Raw genomic sequence first — 26,124 nt, 5'->3', positions numbered from 1 at the left:
CAAAAAAAAAAAAAAAAAAAAAAAAAAAGAATACCAGGGAGTCAAGGCCTGAAAGAAACATGTTATTGTCCTTAAGTGGTTGCCCAAACCTGACCAGACGAAGTAAATTGTTGAAGATACAGAGGCTAAATGCAGATTACCATCCTTATTCTTATAATTCAGAAATTTTCATTGTTGAAGTAGAATTGAACCTTCCTAGGATCCAGGCTGGAGTACTGATGACAGCATTTGCATAGGCTCTTTGCCAAAGTCTGAGGACCACATAGGAAGACTCCCACCGCCGACCTGCAAGAATAGAATGGTAGCCAGAGTTAGAATGCAGCAAAGGCTGCTGATAATGTTTGAGGGAATGGTTTCTGCCTCTGCTAGGCCTCTACTACTCCCAACAACCTTACATAAAAATTCAGTTATTGACTTTTTCATGTTCTTCATGTTCGTCTTCTCACCTTTTCCGCTTGCAAGCCCCAAATATGCTCCCAACTCTTAACCCTCTCAGCACTCAGCCTTGCCTATTCTATTGAGCACAGACACTCAGGAGATGGAGTGCAGTGCACTGATGAAGTACTAGATTCTGAAGCCAGGCTGTCTAGGTTCCGATCGCTGTTCTGACATTTGTCCCAGCTGTGTGACTTTAGGCAAGTTTCTTAACCTCTCTGTGTTTCAATATTCCCTCCTGTAAAATGGGATAGTATCCATCTCATAGGGTTGTTTGAAGGTTTAAACAAAAATAACATATGTAAAGCAATGAGAAAAATGCCTGGCATATAGCAAATGCATATGTTAGCTGCCATTAAATCCATCCAGTGTTTTCTCACACTGAAGAGGTGGTGGTTCTTATTGCCAAGGATAATCTTTCTAACTAGGCTCTGGGTCTCACCCTGTCCTTCCCTCATACCTTCCTCTCCCCTCTTTTTTACTTGAGACATAATTCACATGACTTAACATTCACCCTTTTAGAGTGTGCAGGTAGTGCTTTTTAGTATAACCGCAAAGTTGTGCAACCATCACCACTATCTAATCTGAGAACAGTTCCATCTTCCCAAAAAGAAAGCCCATACACATTAGCAGTCACTCCCCATTTCCTCCCAACCGCCCCCACTCCCTGCCCTAGACAATCAAGTATACTTTCTGTCTCTAGATTTGCCTATTCTGAACATTTCATATAAATGGAATCATACAATATGTGGCCTTTTGTGTCTGGTTTCTTGCACTTAGCATACTGTTTTCAAGGTTCCTTCATGTTGTAGCATGTAATATACTTCATTCCTTTTTACAGCTGAATAATATTCCTTTGTGTGAATATACCACATTTTGTTTATCCATTCATCTGTTGATGGACACTTGGGTTGTTACCACTTTTTGGCTATTTTACATACATTCACATACAAGTTTTTGTGTGGACATATGTTTTCATTTCTCTTGGGTACGTACTTAGGAGTGAAATTGCTGGGTCATGTGGTGATTCTATGTTTAACGTTTTGAGGAAATGCCAGAATTTTCCTAAAGTGCTGCACTGTTTCACATTCCCATAAGCAACGTGGGAGGAACTTGCCTACAGTTTCCCCATTTCCTCGCCAATTCTTGTTATTGCCCTTTTATTATGGCCATCCTAGCCCTGTCTCCCCTTTTGTATGTATATTTTATTCCTATCTACTGGCTCCTGATCTGTCTATAAATATGCTTAGATCATCCTTAAACTAAATAAGTATTTCCTGGACCCTGCCACTCCTCCAACCCTGTTGACAATACTCCTCTAATATTTCCTCCCTTGGCTTCTGTGATACTGCTTCTACACATTCTCCTACTTCTTCCCTGGCTCATCTTTCTCCCTTCCCACATAATGTATGCATTCCTTAATACAACTTCAACTATGATCAACCCAACACAATAATTAACATAATCTCTTTTGTTTATATGCTGTTTTACAGTTTACAGAACATTTTTAATATATTGTCTTGCTTATTATTCACGACAATCCTGCGAGTAGAGCAGGCGCTTACTAATATAAACCCCCATTTTACATATGAGGAATCTGAAGATCAGAGTTTTGTAGCTCAAGGTCCCAGAACTAGAAAGTGTCAGAACTAGCAGTAGGACCCAGGATCATCTGAATCTGAGTCACTAAGTGTTCTCTCCACTGCCTTCCTGAAGCCTTTCCTGATCACCCCATATGGGCATAGACTTTTCCTCCGTGTCCATGTACCTGCTTCATGGAGTGCATCATTCTGCTTGAGTTGATTATATGCATCTCTTGTTAAAATATGTGCTCCTTGAAGGCAAGAACCATATCCTATTTTTCTTTCAACCTCCAAATCTTTTAGAATAGTGTGTGCTGTACCCTATAGAAGGTAACCAATAATATTTGTGGAATTGAACTGGTCTTCACCTGCCAACTTGTTCCAAAGATTTATCTAATATGATCAGCTTAATCTTCCCATTGGAATGGCTGATTTTCATGCTCTAGCATGTCTCAGAACCCCTCAGAAATCTGAGGTCAGGTCATCAGTTAACTAGTTAATACACTCCAAACCCTTGTTACTTTAAGTAGAGGTCATTAAGGCCCAAAACAATGCATTTTTAAAAATTTAATTGTAGTTGACTTTTACAATATTGTGTTAGTTTCAGGTGTACAGCTTCAGATTCTTTTCCATTATAGGTTATTACTTCCCTGTGGTATATGATACAATCCTTGTTATCTGTTTTATATATAGTGGTGTGTATCTGTTAATTCAATACTCCCAGTTTATCCCTCCCCCTCCCCTTTCCCCTTTGGTAACCATAAGTTTGTTTTCTATGTCTGTGACTCCGTTTCTGTTTTGTAAATAAGTTCATTTGTACCATTTTTTTAGATTCCACATATAAGTGTTATTATATAATAGTCTTTGACTTACTTCACTTAGTATGATAATCTCTAGGTCCATCCATGTTGCTGCAAATGGCATTATCTGAGTAGTATTCCTTTCTTTTTTTTGAAAGAAATTTATCATTTTTTACTTCTTTATTTTATTATTTATTTTTTGGCTGTGTCAGGTCTTGGTTGCGGCATGCAGGATCTTTGCTGTGGCTTGCGGGATCCTCCACTGCAGTGCGTGGGGGCTCCTCATTGCCGTACTCAGGCTTCTCTCAGTAGTTGCAGCACGCGGGCTTAGTTGCCCCGCGGCATGTGGGATCCCAGTTCCCCAACCAGGGATTGAACCCACGTCCCCTGCATTGGAAGATGGATTCTTAACCACTGGACCACCAGGGAAGTCCCTAAGTAGTATTCCATTGTGTGTGTGTGTGTGTGTGTGTGTGTGTGTGTATCACATCCTCTTTATCTATTCATCTGTCAATGGACATTTAGGTTGCTTCCATGTAAATAATGCTGCTATGAACATTGGGGTGCATGTGTCTTTTTGAATTAGAGTTTCCTCTGGATATGTGCCCAGGAGTGGGATTGCTGGATCATATGGTAACTCTATTTTTAGTTTAGTTTTTTTTTTGTTTTGCAGTACGCAGGCCTCTCACTGTTGTGGCCTCTCCCGTTGCGGAGCACAGGCTCCGGACGTGCAGGCTCAGCGGCCATGGCTCACGGGCCCAGGCGCTCCGTGCTATGTGGGATCTTCCCGGACCGGGGCACGAACCCGCATCCCCTGCATCAGCAGGTGGACTCTCAACCACTGCGCCACCAGGGAAGCCCTATTTTTAGTTTTTTAAAGAAACCTCCATACTGTTTTCCATAGTGGCTGCACCAATTTACATTCCCACCAACACTGTAGGAGGGTTCCCTTTTCTCCACACCCTCTTCAGCATGTACTACTTGTAGACTTTTTGATGATGGCCATTCTGACTGGTGTGAGGTGAAACTTCACATTGTAGATTTGATATGCATTTCTCTAACAATTAGCAATGTTGAGCATCTTTTCATGTGCCTGGTGGCCATCTGTATGTCTTCTCTGGAGAAATGTCTGTTTAGGTCTTCTGCCCATTTTTTGATAGGGTTGTTTTTTTCTTTTTTGATATTGAGTGGTATGAGCTGGCTGTATATTTTGAAAAGTAAGCCCTTGTCAGCTGCATTGCTTGAAAATATTTTCTCCCAGTCTGTAGGTTGTCTTTTCATTTTGTTTATAGTTTCCTTTACTGTGCAAAAGCTTTTAAGTTTGATTAGGTCCCATTTGTTTATTTTTGCTTTTATTTCTTTTGCCTTGGGAGACTGATCTAAGAAAATATTACTACAGTTTATGTCTGAGAATGTTTTGCCTATGTTCCCTTCTAGTTTTATGGTGTCATGTCTTATATTTAAGTCTTTAAGCCATTTTGAGTTTATTTTTGTGTATAGTGTGAGGGAGTGTTCTAACTTTATTGATTTACATGAGGCTGTCCAGCTTTCCCAACACCACTTGCTGAAAAGACTGTCTTATCTCCACTGTATATTCTTGCCTACTTTATTGAAGGTTAATTGGCCGTAAGTGTGTGGGTTTATTTCTGGGCTCTCTATTCTGTTCCATTGATCTATATATCTGCTTTTGTGCCAGTACCAAGCTGTTTTGATTATTGCAGCTTTGTAGTATTATCTAAAGTCTGGGAGGGTTATGCCTCCAGCTTTGTTCTTTTTCCTCAGAATTGCTTTGGCCCAAAACAGTGCATTTGAATTGTTCCCGTTCCCTATTTTGTTTGGTAAGACAACCAGAACTGAGTCTCTTTGCCTCACTGTTTGAATGCATGTGGGGACAACAAATGTCTTCTCGTCAATTACAAGATCAAGACCCTTATTTCGCTGAAACGCCACAGGAAATTTCCTCACTTTTAAGCAAGAATCTAAGATTGGTGCAAGTAGTTTTGGTCCCAGAGATCTTTCCCAAGAGTGTTCAACATGCTGTAATACTTTTCCTAAACCTAAATCTGCAAAATGAATCAGTTCTGCAAAATAAATTCTGTAACTAGAGGAGAATACACTTACTTGGGGTGGGTGGTAGCTATTGTAGAAAACTCATTGTCCCACATAGGTCTCCCAAAGGAGGTTTTCTGTTTCAGACCTGTCAGGATATCAGTGGCCTTGTCAAAGCTTAATGCTGCATGACCAGCCTGGAGTCAGAGAAATAGGAAGTTAGAAAAAGCAGGTCCTGATAGCTGCCTCTTCCTTCAGCCACTTTTAAACTTGGGTGTGAAGGTAAGAACAGGTAGGAAATCATAAGAAATGATTATTTCTAATCAGCATGCATTATGTTTTGTCTGACATTCATCTTGCATCTTGGGAATTAGTCTGTTGTTTGAACTCACAAAGTTGCAGTCCCATGCGGTGAGGAAGAGACGGTAGTTTAGGAAACCCACTTTGCCTAATTCCTCCATCTCCTGTTCCAGGGAAACCAATAGGTCATTGAACCAAGCAAACGCACCTGTTTCCCTGTAGATCCAGTAGAAATAGATCTGGAATCAGCAAAAGAGAATATAGCCTTATTAAGTGCCCTTTACAATGTGCACTATGGTGACATGATCATGTACGTATATACTATATTGTTGATCCAGTCTAAGAGTGACCTGAAAAAATCACCTCTACAGTACAGCAGACCTCAGGTGGCATTAATGTCCAGAGTCCTAACAACTTCCCTTATGGAAAGAGAACTCCAACGTCAGCTTTAGTTCAAAGTGATTTTAAACTCCAATTGAAAATGAAGACCCAGTTCTTATGGTAAGTCTGTAGAAGCGGATGCCTTGGCAGGGAGAAGTGGTCACTCACTCTCATAACTCCAGGGAGGGGTTACTCTCTTACCAGTTGTAAAGAGCTTAGCCCATGAAAGCAATGGACCTATCAGGCCCAGACCAGATGAAAAGTGGTATTCGGGAGCATACCGTTTGTGTTTTGAGGTTGTGATTTGCATTCCAGAATTTGTACCAGATGGATTTCAAGATGGAAGCAAAGGGGGTGACCCCAATTCCTGCTCCGACCAACACAGCCACTTCATACTGGAAGACATCCTCACTGACAGTGCCAAAGGGACCATCCACCTTGATCCTGGCAGAAGGCAAAAAACAAAGGGCAAGTGAAGTCTCGCCTCCACCCACAACCTCAAAAATCCTCCCAGAGGCAGAGCTGTTCCACAGCTGATTGCTACCTGTTTATTTTAATCATACTCCATTGTACCAGACTTAAGTTTCAATGCGGAATTGCTTTCTCTTTTCTGCTTGTCTGCTTTCTGGTCTGGGTCTCTGCTGCTGTTAAGGACCTAACTGGGAACTGGTGAATTCTGTTGTTCAAAAGCCCTTATGAGATTTTCTGTCCAGTCCCCCACTGCTCAGATATGAATGGAAAAGAAGTCTTCCTCTGGAGCAGAGGTCAGGGTAAAGTGATGCCACTCCAGGTAAGAGATTGAGGGGCAATTAACAAAAATATACTGTCCCACTTCCATGCTGAAGCCATTTTTGTGCATCTGCAATTCCAAAACTTTGGATGGGTACATAACCCATCCTATGAATAAAGCACAGAGGCCAAAGGAGGCAAATTCAAATGGCGACAGGAGCAGGCAGATAAGGTAAATAAGTAAAGCTGGAGAGCTGGTGATGGCCGTAAATTGCGAACACAAGTCTTTTCTAAAGGGGGCAGCAGTTACCAAGTCCAGACAATGGTCATACTATGGAGCCAAGACTCAGCATTGTCAGGTTGCCTGATTCTTCAAGAGAAACCAGAAATGCCACTTTAAAAAATTGAAGCAAGGGCTTCCCTGGTGGCGCAGTGATTGAGAGTCCGCCTGCCGATGCAGGGGACGCGGGTTCGTGCCCTGGTCCGGGAAGATCCCACATGCCGCGGAGCGGCTGGGCCCGTGAGCCATGGCTGCTGAGCCTGCACGTCTGGAGCCTGTGCTCCGCAACGGGAGAGGCCACAACAGTGAGAGGCCCACGTACGGCAAAAAAAAAAAAAAAAAATTGAAGCATGGTTGATTTACAACATTGTGTTAGTTTCAGGTGTACAGCATAGTGATTCAGTTACTATTTTCAGATTATATTCCATTATAGGTTACTGCAAGATATTGAATATAATTCCCTGTGCTGTAACTGGGTAGGTGGGAAAAGCAACAAGAAATGCCACTTTTTCATTGTGAAAGCCTCCATCCAGATTTCTAAATGTTAGCAACCAATTTGACTTTCTAAACAATCAGCGTGTGTGCCAAACAAAATATGTCTGTGGGCTAGATATGGCGCAGACTGCCTGTTTGCAGCTTCTGACATAGACCCAAGCTGATGATTTCTGCCAAACCTCTCTTTCCAGCTCTGTTCAGCTCTGGAGGAACTTAAATATATTGCCCTCAAATTCTTTTTTATTCCTGTCAAGGTGACAATGTGGCAATTTATTTCTATAATCAGGAAGAACACAACTCTTAGCAGAGCAAGAAGAAAGTGCATATTCTTTACCTTGGTAATCACAACCTTCTGCTGGGAGCGATGAAATCGGAGGTCCTTTCAAAGATGTAAATAATGACTGGTGTAAGGATCCACTTCCAAGACTGCACACAGAGACAATAAAAAGTGAGGTTACACATTAATCTCTTCTCTAGGATTTGTTTGTGTAGCAGTTCATTCCTTCATTCAATAAATATTTACTGAGTCCTCTGACGTGTATCATTATTAAGCTGCTAATTTCACCAAAGTTTGAAGATGGAAATGGAAAGGAGTAATCCAAAATGGTTTTGTTTGCTAATCTGTTACTCATAAAGCAGATCATTTCCTGAAATTTTACAGGTCTCACCAGGAAGCAAGAGAAAAGTACAGAAATAAAATATATGGTAATTATATATATTCTTAAATAATAGTTAAAGTTTAATTTTAAGAATCTAAGACTATCTTCCAGGACAACTTGTCCAATCTGAAAAACCAACAGAGAAGGTAGATGTGAAATAGCAGCAGATGATTAAAAACAAAACAAAACAAAAAGCGAAAGTGTGTGGCTGACACTACTGGTAACAGTAATACATAAAACTTGGTATTTATCCATCACCTCTTTTTTCAGGTGCTCAAAACATCTAACATAGTAAAACACTTTTTATCTTGTCTACTTTTTTTTTAAAAGCAGTCTCTCTATCCCTGAGATCTTCTCAAAGGCAGCAGTTTGCTTCTATATGCACAGGAGCTACTAAAAATGTATTTCCTAGCAGTGCTAAGTCATGTTTTTTTTTGCCCAACTGCTCAATCACAATACATTGGAACTGTGTGGAATGAGGTTTCTTATGCTGTTTCAGGCAAGATACTTTCTTGGGTATCTCTGGGGAGGAAAGGGGCAGAGACGGGGACAGTAAATCGGAGAGCGGGTATAATACAATTTGATGCTACTTCTTATTTGGATAAAATCCCCAGCTGAATTCAGAAGACACGAAAAAAATATATTTAAGAAGTGGCTAGGACTTCCCTGGTGGTCCAGTGGTTTGGACTCCATGCTTCCAGTGCAGGGGGCACAGGTTTGATCCCTGGTCGGGGAAGTTCTGCATGCTGTGGGGTGTGGCCAAAAGTAAATTTAAAAAAAAAGTGGCTAATCACCAATGTGGGAAAAAAATGTTAGCTTTGAAAGTAATCAGAGAAAATGAATATTAAAACAAAATAGTATTTTAGCATCTCAAATTGGAAAGCAGTTTCAAACAATAATTCCCACCATTAAGTGGGATGCAGGGAAATAGACACATTCACATGTGCACCTGGGGGAAGTACAAATAAGTAGCATCTTCCCAGAGAGCAATTTGGCAAAACATCTCAACAGCCTTGAAAGCATTCCTTCTTTTTGACACAGGAATTTTACTTCTAGGAAATGGAGCATAAAATAATAATTAAGGTGTGCACAAAGTATATGAGTATAGTCATGACCCCTTATTTACTAAGAAAAAATGACAAAAATGGCATATTGGACTCCTCTGGTGGCACAGTGGCTAAGAATCCACCTACCAATGCAGGGAACATGGGTTCGAGCCCTGGTCTGGGACGATCCCACATGCCGTGGAGCAACTAAGCCCGTGTGCCACAACTACTTAGCCTGTGCTCTAGAGCCCGCGAGCCACAACTACTGACCCCTTGTGCCACAACTACTGAAGCCCACATGCCTAGAGCCCGTGCTCTGCAGCAAGAGAAGCCACAGCAGTGAGAAGCCTGTGCACTGCAACGAAAAGTAGCTGCTGCTCGCCACCACTAGAGAAAGCCCGCGTGCAGCAACAAAGACCCAATGCAGCCATGAATAAATAAATAACTTTATTAAAAAAGAAAAAAGTGGCATATCATACAGACTTTTTTTTGGCTAATACCAAACTGCCTTTTCTTAATTTTTATTTATTTTTTTGTATTGAGATATAATTGACATATAACATATTAGCTTCATGTGCACAACATAATGATTCAATATTTGTATATATTGCAAAATGATCACCACAATAATTCTAGTTAACCTTTCTCACCATGCATGGCTACAAAAAATTTTTTTTCTTGTGATGAGAAGTTTTAAGATCTACTTTCTTGGCACCTTTCCAATATGCAGTAGAGTATTATTAATTATAGTCACCATGCTGTACATTAGATCCTCAGGACATTTCATAACTGGAAGTTCGTACATTTTCACTACCTTGACCCATTTCGCCTATACCCCAACCCCTGCTTCTGGTAACCACCAATCCGTTCTCTGTATCTATGAGCTTTTTTTTTTTTTTTAAGAGTCCATATATAAGTGAGATCGTACAGTATTTGTCTTTTTCTGTCTGACTTATTTCATTTAGCATAATACCCTCAGGTCATTAAAAATGATCATGTAGGAAAAAATGACAAAAATGGTATAACATATGGCATTTTTAAAACAAATTCTTCAGGGACTTCCATGGTGGTCCAGTGGTTAGGACTCCACACTCCCAATGCAGGGGGCATGGGTTCAATCACTGGTCGGGGTTGAAGATCCCTCATGCTGTGTGGTGCAGCAAAAAAAAAAGTTTCAGTAGAATACTTGACAATATAGGAAAAGATCCATGATATAGACTAAAGGAAAAAAGTTATTACTTCTAGGTGATAAAATTCTGTGAAATTTTAATTTTCTTCTAAATATTTTTCTGTGTTTTCCAAACTTTCTACAATAAGCATGTATTATTATTCTTTTTATTTTTATTTTTATTTTTATTTATTTATTCATTTATTTTGCGGTACGCGGGCCTCTCACTGCCGTGGCCTCTCCCATTGCGGAGCACAGGCTCCGGACACACAGGCTCAGCGGCCATGGCTCACGGGCCCAGCCACTCTGCGGCACGTGGGATCCTCCCGGACCGGGGCACAAACCCGTGTCCCCTGCATCGGCAGATGGACTCTCAACCACTGCGCCACCAGGGAAGCCCCAGCATGTATTATTTTTATAGTTTTTAAATGGCGAGAATGTGGAGAGAGTACTTTTGTGTGTGTTTATGGAAGAAACAAACCAATACATTCAAACATGGCAAAACCGGTATTCTCTCCCTTGTGGTATTACATGACTATTCAAAGCAACCCCTGAGTTCTCAGTATACCTCCAAATAGGCCAACTATACCTTTATCTCAGGTAATAGATGGGAAAGGGATAGAAGCTGATGTGCAAGGTAAGACAGGGGATTAACTGCCTTAGCTAGTAAGGGACTAGTCAAGTGTTATAACTTCTTGTCTTTAAGGACCTCTTACTGGTCAAATAATATAAAAGGTGTCTGGTCATAGCCTACAAGTTCCACTGACTTTAGAAATGAAATGTGCTATTAACATATATCAGGTATGTCCTTTTAAAATTATTTTTAAAATAGGTAATACACGTACATGTCACAAAATTCAAAAGTACAAAAGGGTATACAATAAAAAGTAAATCTCCCTTCCACTGCTCCCCTCAGCTCCCCAATGCAGTCAATATTATTATTTTGTGAATCCTTTTGGAGAATATGCATTTAAATGATAATATTAAATTAAGTACAAATGGTTGCAGAACATACATACTGCCCTTTATTTCATTTAACATCTTAGAGACTGGTCCATATTCATATCTAGAAAGCTACCTTTTTATTTTCAATGGTTACAGAGTATGCCATTGTAGGAAAGTCCCATAATTTAACTAGTCCCCTATTGATGGGCACTTATTTCCAATCTTTTGTTCTACCAAGCAATGCTACAATGAATAACCTAATACATGTAATTTAACACATTTGCAAGCATATTTTAGATGCTCACCAGCAATGCTTGAGAGCATTACCAACACAGCACATGAGCAAACTCTTTGATCTTTGCTAATCTGTTAGGTTTATTACTGTGATCACTCTGTTCATATCTTCTACATCTTTTTTTTTAATCAGGTTGTTAGGCTTTTTCTTATTGATTTCTATATTTGTATATTAGGAAATTAATTCATGGTCTGTGAACTGTAAATACTTTTCCTACTCAGTAATTTGTTACCTGTCTTTATGATGGATTTTTTTGCCATAAAAAAATATATATATATGGATGGATGGATGGAGAGAGAGAGGGAGAGAATAAATAAATTTGAATAAAAATATGTATTTTCTTTCTTTTTCTGGCTTCAAGCTTTTTAAAAATATTATTTAGAATATTTTTACTAACACTCCAGTATTAGAAAAAAAATCCCATGTGGTCTTAGGGTGCTTTTATGATTTCTTTCATTTTTTTCAACATTTAAATCCTTGATCCATGCATCCTTGACCATATTTTAACGTAAAGTGTGGAATAAAGAGACAGCTTTTTTTCCTAGATGTCTATCCTATTATTGTAAAGAAAAGTATTGAATAATGTATCTTTTTTCCCAACTGATTTGAAATGTCAACTTTAGGGGATTTTCTTTCTTTCTTCCTTTTTTTAAAGATTAATTTTGGCTGTGTTGGGTCTTCATTGTTGTGCGTGGGCTTTCTCTAGTTGCAGCAAATGGAGGCTACTCTTAGTTGTGGTGCACGGGCTTTTCATTGTGGTGGCTTCTCTTGTTGCAGAACACAGGCTCTAGGCACGCGGGCATCAGTAGTTGTGGCACGTGGGCTCAGTAGTTGTGGTGCATGGGCTTAGTTGCTCTGCGGCACGTGGGATCTTCCTGGACCAAGGCTTGAACCCATGTCCCCTGCATTGGCAGGCGATTCTTAACCATTGCACCACCAAGGAAGTCACAGGGGATTTTCAAAAAATATTTTTCTCTTTCTACATGAGGACAGAGCTATTGCTCTTAATTCTGCATATGATTTAAAGACTTTAATCATCCTCAGAGTACTTTAAGACACCACAAATCAACCTTTCCCTTCCATTTCTTCCTCAATCTAACATATTTTATGAACAAGCAAAGGTAAAGCGTAATATCCATGGTACTTACCTTGAGGAACACCTTAAGTTCCCTGGAATCCAGTTTATTGATCATCCACTATCTAACAATAATTTCCAGGCATGTTCTTACAATACCAAAGAAAGCCAACTTCAAGAATGGTTTAAAAAATAAATTGAGGGGGCTTCCCGTGTGGCCTCTGCCAATGACATATGGCAAAATAGGGCACTAAGCTCCCCGAGCCTCAGGTTCCCCATCCAGGAGTTGAGGAGCGGACCTTACTTCAGAGGCTTCTTGTTGGTATTTTATGAAATCACAAGGCAGCGGGCTGTGGCCAAGATGGTGGAGTAGGAAAACCCTGAGCTTGCCTCCTCCCACATGCACACAAACATTACAAATATTTACAGAGCAACTATCTATGAGAATGACCTGAAGACCAGCAGAAAAGATTTTCCACAACTAAAAATATAAAGAAATAACCAAAACGAGATGGCTAGGAGGGGTGGAGTTGTGTTATAGTCAAGACCCATACCCCCAGGTGGGTGACCCACAAATGGGAGGATGATTACAATTGCAGAGGTTCTCCTGAAGGAGGGAGGGGTCTGAGGCCCACATTGGGCTCCCCAGCCTGGGGTTTTGCACAAGCCCCTGAAATTTTGACTTTGAAGGCCACTGGGGCTTACTTTTGGGAGGCCCAGAGGGCTGTGAGAAATAGTCTCCACTCTTAAAGGGTGTATAAAAAAATCTCACATGCTCTAGGACCCAGGGCAGAAACAGTCGTTTGAAAGGAGCCCAGGTCAGACCACCTGCTGATCTTGGAGAGCCTCCTGGAGAGGCAGAAGGTCATTGGAGCCCAACCTCTGGGATATAGATACTGGTGGCAACCATCTGGGGGAGCTCGTTCTACCACTAGAACGCTGGTGTTGGCAAGTGCAATTTTGGAGTCCTCCCTCTAGCCTATTAGTGCTGGGAGCTTACCCACCCACCAGTGGGCTGGCATTGGAGCTCCCCCAGCTGCAAAGACAGTCACACTGGGACATGGTCCCACTCAACAGCAAGCTGGCACCAGCCCTAGGACCCCCAGACTATGAAGGCAGCCACAAAGGGACCCAGCCACCCAGCAGGTTGGCAGCCACTACAAGAGGCAGGGCCTGGCAGCCAATGTGGCCAGAGGCCAGTCATGCTTACCAGTATTCCCATAGTAGTCAGCCTCATCACAACAGAAGAGCCCATGCATCTCACATAGGCGGCACCCATTCAGCATATAGCTCTGGTGATCAGAGGGGAGTGTGCTACTGGGCCCCATAGGATGTCTCCTACATAAGGCCACTTCTCCAAGATCGGGAAATGTAACTGGCCTATCTAATACATAGAAATAAACAGACAATTAGGCAAAATGGGGAGATAGAGGAATATCTTCCAGGTAAATGAACAAGACAAAACCCCAGAAGAACTAGGCAAAGTGGAGATAAGTAATCTACTTGATAAAGAGTTCAAGGTAATGATCACAAAGATGCTCAACACACTCAGGAAAATAAAAAATGAACACTGAGAAGTTTCAACAAAGAGTTAGAAAATATAAAGTAGAACCAAAGAAATAAAATAAAATAACTGAAATAAAAAATACACCAGAAGGAATCAACAGTGGATTAGATGATACAGAGGAACAGATCAGCACACTGGAAGACACAGTAATGGAAATCACCGAAGCTAAACAGAAAAAAAAAAGTTTTAAATGAGGAGAAAAAAAATATTTAAGTCTATATTGACGTGAAAAGATGCTCAAGATATATGGTTTTCTTGAAAATCAGGAATCAAACAAGTACTACAGAATTGTTCCATTATTAAAAACAACAAAAAACTAGATACATATGTCTGAATATGTATGTATATTAAAAAGCCTATAAGAATAAAAAAATGAGGAGAGCTTAAGAGACTTCTGGGACCACTTCAAACATGCTAACATTTGCAATATAGGGGTCTCAGAGAAGTAGAGAGAGAGAAAGGGGCAGAGGACTTATCTGAAGAAATAATAGCTGAAAACTTCCCTAACCTGGGGAAGGAAGCAGACACCCAGGTCCAGGAGGCACAGAGAGTCCCAAACAAGATGAACTCAAAGACATCCACACCAAGACACATTATAATTAACATGGAAAAATTAAAGATAAAGAGAGACTCTTAAAAGCAGCAAGAGAAAAGGAACTAGTTATGTACAAGGGAACTTCCATAAGACTAGCAGCTAACTTTTCAGCAAAAACTTTGCAGGCCACAAGGAAGTGGCACTATATATTCAAAGTGATGATAAGAAAAAACCTACAACCAAGAATACTCTACCTGACAAGGCTATCATTCAGATTTGAAGAAGAGATAAAGAGTTTTACAGTCATGCAAAAGCTAAAAGAGCTTAGCACCAGTAAAGATGAGAGTGGAAACAAATGAAATAGAGACTGAAGAAAAATCAATGAAACTGAGAGCTGGTTCTTTGAAGAGATAAACAAAACTGATAAACCTTTAACCACACTCATCAAGAAAAAAAGAGTGGGCCTAAGTAAATGAAATCAGAAATGAAAGAAGAAAAGTTACAACTGATACCATAGAAATATAAAAGATCATAAGAGATTACTACAAAAAATTATTATATGCTAATAAAATGGACAATCTAGAAGAAATGGATAAATTCCTAGAAACATACAATCTCCCAGGACTGAATCAGGAAGAAATAGAAAATATGAACAGACTGATTACCAGTAATGAAACTGAATCAGTAGTAAAAAAAGAAAAGCCTCCAAACAAACAAAAGTCTAGGACCAGATGGCTTCATAGGTGAATTCTACTAAACACCTGAAGAAGAGTTAGCACCTACCTTCTCAAATTATTCCAAAAAATCACAGAAGGAACAATTCTGAATGCAGTCTGTAAGGCCAGCATCACCCTAATACCAAAACCAGGCACCACAAAAAAAGAAAGTTACAGGCCAATATCACTGATAAACATAGATGCAAAAATCTTCAACAAAATACTAGCAAACAGAATCCAACAACACATTAAAAGGATCATACACCATGGTCAAGTGGGACTCATCCTAAGGATGCAAGAATGGTTCAATATCCGCAAATCAATCAATGTGATACACCACATTAACAAACTGAAGAATAAAAATTATATGATTATCTCAATAGATGCAAAAAAGCTTTGGATAAAATTCAACATCCATTTATGATAAAAACTCTTAACAAAATGTGTATAGAAGGAACATGCCTCAACAAAATAAATGCCATATATGACAAATCTACAGCCAGCATCATACTCACTGGTGAAAGCCTTAAAGTATTTTCTCTAAGATTGGGAACAAGATGAGGATGCCCACTCTCGCCACTTTTATTCAACATAGTATTGGAATTGTTAGCCACAGCAGACAAGAGAAATAAATAAAAGGTATCCAAATTGGAAAGAAAGAAGTAAATCTGTCACTGTTTGTAGATGACATAATAATATATATAGAAAACTCTAAAGACACCACCAGAAAACTATTAAACTAATAAATTAATTGAGTAAAGTTTCAGGAAATGAACTATCAGAGAGAGAAATGAAGAAACAATTCCATTTACAATGGCATCAAAAAGAATAAAACACCTAGGAATAAATCTAAACAAAGAGGTATAAAAACCTATACTCAGAAAACTATAAGACATTGATGAAAGAAATTCAAGAGGACACAATACATGGGAAGATATACCGTGCTTATGGGTTGGAAGAATTATTATTGCTAAAAAGACCATACTACCCAAGGCAATCTACAGATTCAATGCAATCTCTACACCAAAATACTAATGGCATTTTTTGCAGAACTAGAACAAATAATTCTAAAATATGTATGGAAACACAAAAGACCCTGGATAACCAAAACAGTCTTGAGAAAGAAGAACAAAGCTAGAGCTCCCAGGTTTCAAACTACACTATAAAGCTACAGTAATCAAAATCCCTACCAAAATACTAACGGCATTTTTTGCAGAACTAGAACAAGTAATTCTAAAATATGTATGGAAACACAAGACTCTGGACAACCAAAACAGTCTTGAGAAACAAGAACAAAGCTAGAGCTCCCAGGTTTCAAACTACACTATAAAGCTACAGTAATCAAAAAAGTATGATACTGGTATGAAAACAGACACATAGGTGAATAGAGCAGAATAGAGAGCCCAGAAATAAACTCAAACTTAGATGGCCAATTAATCTATGACAGAGGAGGCAAGATCATACAATGGGGAAAAGATAGCCTCTCTAATAAATGGTGCTGGGAAAACCGGACAGCTACAGGGAAAAGAATCAAATTGGACTACTCTCTTACACTATAAATAAAAATAAACTTGAAATGAATTAAAGATTTCAATGTAAGACCTGAAACCGTAAAATTCCTAGTAGGAAACAGGCAATATGCTCTTTGACATCAGTCTTAGCAATATTTTTTTGATATGTCTCCTCAGGCAAGGGAAACAAAAGCAAAAATAAACTAATAGGACTATATCAAATAAGAAGCTTTTGCACAGTGAAGGGAACTATCAACAAAATGAAAAGACAGCCTACTGAATGGGAAAAGATATTTTCAAATGATATATCCAATAAAGGGTTAATATCCAAAATATACAAAGCACTCATACAACTCAACATCAAAAACAACTCAATTAAAAAATGGGCAGAGGACCTGAATAGACATTTTTCAAAAAAAGACATACAGATGGCCAACAGACACATGAAATGATGCACAATATCACTAAATCATCAGAGAAATGCAAATCAAAACCAAAATGAGATATCACCTTACACTTTTCAGAATGGCTATTATAAAAAAGACAACAATTAAGTGTTGGTGAGAATGTGGAGAAAGGGGAATCCTTGTGCACTGTTGGAGGGAGTGTAAATTGGTGCAGCCATTATGTAAAACAGTATGGCAGTTCCTCAAAAAATTAAAAATAGAACTATCATAGGAGCTAGCAATTCCACTTCTGGGTACAGCTGATCCTTGAACAACGTGAGTTTGAACTGCACATGTCCATTTATATTCAGATTTTTTTCAATAAATACATACTATAGTACTATAAGATCTGTGGCTCGTTGAGTCTGCTGATGCCAAAACGTGGATACAAAGGCCAGCTGTAAAGTTATACACAGATTTTTGTCTTTCCAGGATTGTCACTCCTAACCCCTGAGGTGTTCAAGGGTCAACTGTATTTTTCCAAAGTAAACAAAAACACTAATTTGAAAAGATATATGCATCCCTATGTCCATTGCATCATTATTTACAATAACCAAGATATGGAAGCAACCAAGTATCCATTGATAGATGAATGGATAAAGAAAATGTGACATATATATATATATATATATATATATATATATATATAATGGAATATTATATATATGTGCATACATAATAGAATATTACTCAGCCATAAAATAGAATGAAATCTTGCCATCTGCAACAACATGGACAGATCCTGAGGGTATTATGCAAAGTGCAATGAGTTAGAGAAAGACAAATACCTTATGATTTCACTTACACATGGAATCTAAAAAACAAAACAAATGAATAAACATAACAAAACAGAAAGAGACTCGTAGATACAGAGAAGAGACTGGTGGTGTCAGAGGGGAGATGGAGGGGGGCAATGAGTGAAATAGGTGAGAGAGATTAAAAGGTACAAACTTTCAGTTATAAAATAAGTCAAAGGGGTGTAATGTACAGCATGGGGAATATAGTCAATAATATTTTAATAACTTTGTATGGTGACAGATGGTAACGTATTATGGTGATCATTTTGTAATGTATAAAAATACCAAATCACTCTGTTGTACACTTGAAACTAATATAATATTGTAAGTCAATTATACTTCAATTTTAAAAAAAAGAAAAAAAGTTGAACTCAGAAACAGAAAGTAGTAAGGGGCTGGAAGGTGGGGGAAATGGGGAGATGCTGGTCAAAGGGTACAAGCCTTCAGTCAGAAGATGAATAACGTATATCATATGTCCTCCATAGGAGCCAGCACCAGGCTGAGCTAATAATGGTTATCATAAGAAGAGTAATAATAACAATAATAACAATAACAGCTCCTAACAAGAATCTACTATCCTTGTCCTGGTCTTACCTCAGCGGGGAGCCCTTCAAATTGGGGAGGCTTGCAGTGGGAGTCAGGATCGTTCCACTTCTCAAAAAACTCTGCACACTTGTGAGGATGATTCTCATCCATGTTCTTTTCTGTTTGATCCCAGACAAGTCCACTGAGACAGACAAAAAGACAATATGTGACAAAGAATTATGCAAGGTCAGGAACTGGGGCATGAAAATGGGAGTTTGAGGACCTTACCCAAGGCCATGAATCCCTAAGCCAATGAAGTACATGATAAAAATATGGTGCGTATACCAGAAGACCTCAGAATAACTCTTCCGGATAAATTCCATAGCTAAAGTCACCATGAGAACTAGAGCTATTGTGATGATCACTCCAGTGACACCAGCAATGTGGGTGAATGTCACATACTCCATTGTCTATGAAAGTAGAAATTTCAGCCTGACACAATGTCCACCAGGGACACCATGCCTTTCCTGCTCATGACCAGATTCCAGATGCCTTGCCCTTGAGTCAACTCACCGTGTTTGAGGACTGGATGGGATTTAGCCAAGAATCTTTCTCCTGATGAGATAGGTTGGAGAGAATGGAAGCAAGGGATCCATCTGGGCCTGTCGGCTTCTGCTATATCGTTCAAAGTTAAACAGGTGTGTGGTGATGTGAATAGCTAAATGAAAAGATGGAAAGGAATGTGCGAGTTGTCTCAGAAACATCATGGCAGGCATGCCCCACTAGAAGAGGAGGATCCTATATATAGTGCCAAGCAGAATGGTGAGTCCACAGAAGGTGCCCAATAATGATTACAGAGAGAATTAAGATCTTTTTTATACTCACTCTGTCCCCAAAGGAATAGAATGTAAATTCCATGAAAGCAGGTTTAGAATAGTGCCTGGCAAATAATGCCAGGTGTTCAATCAATATATTTTGAATGTTTATATGCGTGGATGAATGAAACTAGATTCTGAATGTCCAGGAGCCTGCAGTTTCATCGTTTGCCCCAGTTACCCAATAGGCAGATTATATATGCCACCAGCTTGTGGAAGGTGAGGTTGTGATCCAGTTGCTTTCCCAGGGTGCGCCTACAAAACGACAAATGTAAAATGATCAAGATAGGGTGTATCCAGGCAGCTTTATGAAATTCGCTAACCCATAACCAACATGTCTTACATAGAGTGTGCCAATACACACCCACTCTTGCTCACCCCCTTGGTTACCAAAGGAGACGTCTGGCTTTCATTCCTAGAGGCTTGGTGTTGAGCTGTCCTACTGAGACATCAAGAGTCTCTTGTCTTTAATGTGAAAGTTGACCTACAATTGGCTGGGACTCAGTGAGCAGGTGCCTCTCAGGAAGGACAGCAAATTTTGACACATGGGAAGCAGGATCAGCATGCTGTTAAAATGCAAGCTGCAAGAAGAGGTTTGGGCCCAGGCCAATGCTGACTAGAACAGAGGAGAGAAGAAACCATTAGCTGCTTCATTTCCTCATCTTGCAGGTGAGCATGGGCCCAGTCCACTTGCCTGAGACCTGGACAGTCAGTTCAAAATCTCTGTTTACAAATGACAGAAAATTTGCTGAACTTAACATTGAATTGAGAAATCCTCATGACAGTGGTTTGGAAATGTTTGACTATATATTTATCAATATGAAAGAGAATAAGATTTAATGTTAACAAATAAATTATATGAATATAATACTTTACAAGGATTTTTGCTTAATACACTCAATTATGATTTTAGTTTGTCACTTGTAAAACAATCTTGAAGATCATATATATTTTATTTGCACTTTAAATAAAGCTTAGATATTTTGAGTTATAATTACAGATGGTAACTATTTTTCCTCTTTTCTATATTTTCTAATGTTGCAATTATACGCGTGTAATAATCATGTAATAAAAACAATAAAAAAATAACCATTTATATTTAAGATCTCTTTAATAATTGAATAAAATGGGCAAAACGAATGAACCCCTCAGAGCAAAAATTTTAAACTTAGATAGAGACTTGAGAAGGGAGAACTTCTAAGAACAAAATTTCAAACTGATTTCCTTGGGTGGCCAGGCAGCATACATCAAGATCAATCTGATCTAACAGTAGAAGCTGCTAGAAAAGGAGACAAGAAATCAGTGCTTCAAAGAAGTATTGAGCCCAGAAATAGGCTTGATTAGGTATAGGCTAGACAGAATATATTCAACTCTGTGGTAGCTAATTCCGACTTCTCTCCTCAGCTGTACAACTGATCTCTGAGTCAGTTCCTTGGGATTGCAGACAGTGGAGTGTGACAATTTCACAGCAGCAGTGAAGGTGGTGGCAGCAGCCAGGCAATTTTTGTTCACTTCAGCTGACTGGTCAGCCTTACATGTATGCCTGTCAATGACTTGCTAAAAGAATATGAGATAGAGTTAACAATTTCTCAGCCTTTTTCTAATTATATTTTCGGCACAAAAAGTATTTTTCCATACAACCTAAACCTGGGACAACGTGACATTGGTTTAATAAGCCAGGTCAAGATCTGCCTACTATCCATAATGGCTTACAATGTCAGGCAGTGCAATGAACATGAGCTGCCCTACTGTTTTCCATTTCTGACTCTTCTACATAAACTGTGTTTTCTCCCTCTGCTGAGTCACACTCCAACTGTTTTTGGTAGAGACGGCCTGTTCTATTTCTGAGTAAATTTTCTCTGCTCATCTCATATATCCTGCATTTCCACATTGATTCCCACTGCTTGCTTATTTGAGTCACAGAGGTTCCTTAAAGCTAAAATTGACAAGTGAATTGAAGAACATAGGACTACAATTTCACAGCTACATATTCTGTGGAGGCTATCTGTATGGGATGAATTCTTTTTTTTTTTTAACACATCTTTATTGGAGTATAATTGCTTTACAATATTGTGTTAGTTTCTGCTTTATAACAAAGTGAATCAGCTATATGTATACATATATTCCCTTATCCCCTCCCTCTTGTGTCTCCCTTCCACCCTCCCTATCCCACCCCTCTAGGTGGCCACTAAGCACCCAGCTGATCTCCCTATGTTATGGGGCTGCTTCCCACTAGCTATCTATTTTACGTTTGGTAGTGTATATATGTCCATGCCACTCTCTCACTTTGTCCCAGCTTACACTTCCCCCTCCCCATGTCCTCAAGTCAATTCTCTACAGCTGCTTCTTTATTCCTGTCCTGCCCCTAGGTTCTTCAGAACCTTTTTTTTAGATTCCATATATATGTGTTGGCATATGGTATTTGTCTTCGTTTTTCTGACTTACTTCACTTAGTATGATAATCTGTAGGTCCATCCATGTTGCTGCAAATAGCATTATTTCATTCTTTTTATGGTTGAGTAATATTCCATTGTATATGTGCCACATCTTTATCCATTCATCTGTCGATGGACACCTAGGTTGCTTCCATGTCCTGGCTATTGTAAATAGAGCTGCAATGAACATTGTGGTACATGAGTCTTTTTGAATTATGGTTTTCTCAGGGTATATGCCCAGTAGTGGGATTGCTGGGTCATATGGTAGCTCTATTTTTAGTTTTTGAAGAACCTCCATACACCAATGTGCCATACCCACCCCCACCCTTCCTCTTCTGTCCTTGATCTGCTCCTTCCCCAGCCTTCTCCAACCTGTTACTCTGACCTGACCCCACCTTTTATACAGGCCTTGAATTTGGCAACACCACCCACTTCACAAAACCCCCCACCCCAAGTATCACTCTTGTTTGATAGGCATTTTTCTGTGAGATCAGTCCACAGTGGTGGTTTTCAACTTGTTCATTTATTTGTTTTCAACCAAACTCTTTCTTAAAATCATAAGCAGGAATCCATAAGACAGATAAAGGCTGCTTTGGTTGAAGTAGAGACACTGCCCAGTTAGCCTTCCCCTCACACCCTGTAGGGATACCTGAATTTCTGTGGAAACCAGTTTGAAAATTGCTCAATATTTCTTTACTGTGTATTTTCATTATTGAATCTGGGGAGTGTGCCCTAGATAGCGCTGTCAGATTTAATGAACAAAAATACAGATGCCTAGCTAAATTTGAACTTCAGATTTTTAAAAAATGAATAATTTTCTAATATGCCCCTGTCTCATGCAATATTTAGAATAACTTATACCCCCAAAAAAATATTTGTTATTTTTCTGGAATTCAAATTTACCTGGGCATCCTGTATTTTTTTTCTGGCAACTCTAACTCTAGGCGAAATGAGGGCATTGGGTCTCAAAGAAGCCAGCATCAAAGATAAGAAAAAACAGAGATTCCCCACATCACAACTGTGATACTCACCCCCAGGATTTGTCTTGTGTAGTAGTACTTGTTACCTTCTCAAATGACAGGAAGGCATGCACAAACAGGAAAACATTCAGCCCCAACCAAGCAGCCTAGAGGAAGAAAAATTAAGCAAGGGATAAAGTGAAATTTGGGTACAGGAAAGAGTAGATAAGGGGTAGAAAATAGTGTTACCATTTGGCTATTTTGTGTTTATCTGTTTTCATTTGGGGGGTGGTGGGTGTGCCACGGAACATGTGGGATCTTAGTTCCCCGACGAGGGATAGAACCCCTGTCCTCTGCAGTGGAAGTGCAGAGTTCTAACCACTGGACCGCCAGGGAGTTCCCATATCTGTTTTCATTTTAAATGAGTCAACTTACTCTGAGTCAGTTAGGACTTCAAGACATGCATTAGATGCTAATGACCAGGGTCAGCACATCAAGGCTCATAGACCAAATCTATCTCACTACCCATTTTGTACAGCCTACAAGCTAAGAATGGTTTTTATATTTTGTTGTTTTCACATTTTTAAATGGTTGGAAAAAATCAAAAGAAGAATATATTTCATGACGTGAAAATTATATGAAATTCAAATTTCAGTATCTATAAATACAGTGGTATTGGAACTTAGCCACACCTACTTATTTCTGTATTGTTTATAACTGCTTTTGTGATTCAATGGAAGTGTTGAGTAGTTGTGACAGAGAACATATGGACTGCAAAGCCTAAAATATGTACTACCTAGCTCTTTACAGAAAACATTTGCCAACTTCTGGATTGGAGTGTTCAAACTATTGCACCTATAAGAAGGCAATACGTGAATAAATGGATTTCTAAAGAAATAGAAAATAAATTTAACATCTGTGACAATACCCATCTGAAGGGACTAAACCATTCCAGATGGGCCTGCCTCTTTAATACACTTTCCTGACATACACTTTCCTGTTTTTAGATTGTGATTCTTTTTTCAAATTAACCTATCATTGCTTTGGACTCATTTGAGCTCTTAAGACTTCTTTTGTCTGTCCCAAGATCTGTCTCTACATTGGCAAAGAGGGAAATTTGGAACCTACCATCCATTTCCTTGGAGAACAACCAGGTGGGCTTTAGCCCAAGCTTGAAGGTGCTAGTCTGTAATTGATCAGGACTCTAGGGCACTGGGATGCCTCTGATATATATCCATGGCCCCAGGATGGTCCAGAACCATCTCAGCCCCACAGGTAGAGGGCCTTTAGCCTAGAACATGCCCATTCAGATTCCCTAGATCTGGACCACTCACACACCTCTGGCATCATAACATAGTGATTCGAAGTGTGATATTCGAGTCAAACTCCTTGGGCTCAAATTCTAGCTCCACCACTTTCTAGCTCTGTAATCTTAGATCTGTGATTTAACTTTTCTGAACCTCAATTACTTCACCTATAAAATGAGGACAATAACTATATCTACCCCACAGCAATGCTGTGAGGCTTACATGAAATAATGTATGTGAAGTGATTAATACAGTGCTTGGTGCATAGTAGAAGCTCAATAAATTCTGCCTGTGTCATCACCAGACTGGCTTTACCAATCAATTTCTTCCTGCATTCTTTGCCCACACACCCTTTCCAGAGTTGTGTGTCTTCCAGAGATCATTTGACCTTAATGGAAAAAGAGAGGTGAAAGCCACAGATACTTCAAGAGTTCAGAAGACAAAGGAGAGAAGCTTATTTAGAGCGAGCAGAAATATTTCAGAATCTGAGAGGGACACAGAGGCAAAGACCTCTGTGTCAGCCCATCATCAACTGTAGGTAAGATGAATGATGAAATACAGTGACATCTGAGAGTAAGGAATTCCATTCCCCCCCACCTTGACTATAATTTCCTCCACTATGAATGGAAAAGAAAGAGTAGAAGACCTGGCAGGAAGAGTAAAAATATTTTGGGGGTAATTTATTTTTAATTAAAATAATAGTTCAAAGGAGTGTGTGTCAGAGATAATAAGAAGTCTGAGCCTGCCAGTGGGATTGGTGCAAGGTGAAAAATCAAAGCTAGTTACACCATCATCACCACCAGGAGTGATGAAACTCTCCAAGCAAAACCTAAGAGAGGGATAAAAAATGCAGAGGATTTTAGAGCTAGAAACACACTTATATCTAATCTAGTTTTCATCAATCCCCCCCCCGACACACACAAAGGTGACCTGAAGGCTAGAGAGGATAAATAATTTGATCAAGGTCACTCAATTAATAGCAGAACTGAAACTAGAGTTCAGTTAGAGAGTGCATTAGAAGGGAATTGTGCATATGTGGTGTGGTAAAGGCATTCTGGCTTGAACCCTGGGGAGCTAGCTTTGAGTGATGGCTCTGCAATCAATTCACTGTGTGACATCTAGGTCTTATTTTCCCTTATACAAAGAGTTGGTTTGGTTCTGCACTACACAAAGCTGTAGCCACTAAGCACATGTGGCTACTAAGCACATGAAATATGCCTAGTTTTAATTGAGATGTACTGTAAGTATAAAATACACATTGGATTTCAAAGACTTAGTTAAAATAAAAGAATATAAATTATCTCATTAATATTTTCATATTGATTACAGGTTGAAAGGATAACTTTTTGATATATTGGGTTAAACAAGCTATATTACTGGAAATTAATTTCACCTATTTCTTACCTTTTTCAATTGTCTAGGTATTAGACAATTTTTAAATTACATATGTGACGTTACATTATATTTCTAGTGAACAGCACTGGACCATAATCTCTAAGATCACTTATATCTCAAACATTCAATTTTATTATTTCTTGATGTGAGCAATATAAGAAGAATGGAGAGAAATGAATGCTCCATGGCACTAGTTAGAAGTGAAATGGAAGAGAAAAAGAGAAGACAAAAAATGAAAACAGATTGAAATTCCAAATACTTGTGGTTTATATTTTTGTCTCTTTACCAATCAATTTCTGGAGTTGGACTTTTTTCATTTTCTAAAATGCTGAAATATATCATACATGGAAAAGTATATAAAACATATATATAATCCTAGGGTTGGACCTTTCAGCTGATAACTGGCCTTGATGAGCTCAATATTGGCATGGAATCTTTCCCTTTCAAGTAACTTCACAAATATTAACAAACATAATGTCTCCTTACTCTAAGAGTAATTATTAGAAAGTGAAACATCACTTACCAGAAACAAAACTGAGAACCAATGGTTAACCACCCAGTTTCCCATTGTCAAGTGGTGGTTTGGAGCGTCTGTAGGCAGCAGGGAAGATTCAGCAACTTGGATTCTGGAGAGATTCTTCAGGGTTGGCACCTCTGTCCAGCTCAGGGACTGTGAATCTTTAATATGTGAAAGATGCACACCTACCCACAAAGCTTTCAGGAATGAATACATGCACTCTGCCTTCTTCCTCTGGTCAGAACTATGTTATCAGCTTTGGTAGACCAGCCCTACATATAAGTACCACAGGTGTTTTC

At 39.2% G+C, this 26,124-nt stretch overlaps 1 protein-coding gene across 1 annotated transcript; it reads right to left on the bottom strand.

The window, feature by feature from the left end:
- Nucleotides 1–158: 158 nt before the first annotated feature.
- Nucleotides 159–25,876, bottom strand: NOX1 (NADPH oxidase 1). The gene is given in 16 exon segments (XM_007467959.1): nt 159–285; nt 4,940–5,064; nt 5,260–5,406; nt 5,830–5,996; nt 6,212–6,441; nt 7,385–7,430; nt 7,433–7,478; nt 18,407–18,539; nt 18,626–18,807; nt 18,911–18,996; nt 18,999–19,064; nt 19,400–19,478; nt 19,721–19,828; nt 22,679–22,713; nt 22,716–22,773; nt 25,832–25,876. Coding segments are annotated over 16 exon segments (1,680 nt in total).
- Nucleotides 25,877–26,124: the final 248 nt, after the last annotated feature.

Source organism: Lipotes vexillifer, unplaced genomic scaffold (genome assembly GCF_000442215.2).
Source record: "Lipotes vexillifer unplaced genomic scaffold, Lipotes_vexillifer_v1.1 scaffold152, whole genome shotgun sequence".
Taxonomy (NCBI): Eukaryota; Metazoa; Chordata; class Mammalia; order Artiodactyla; family Lipotidae; genus Lipotes; species Lipotes vexillifer.
This window is presented reverse-complemented; position numbering and strand designations above follow the sequence as displayed.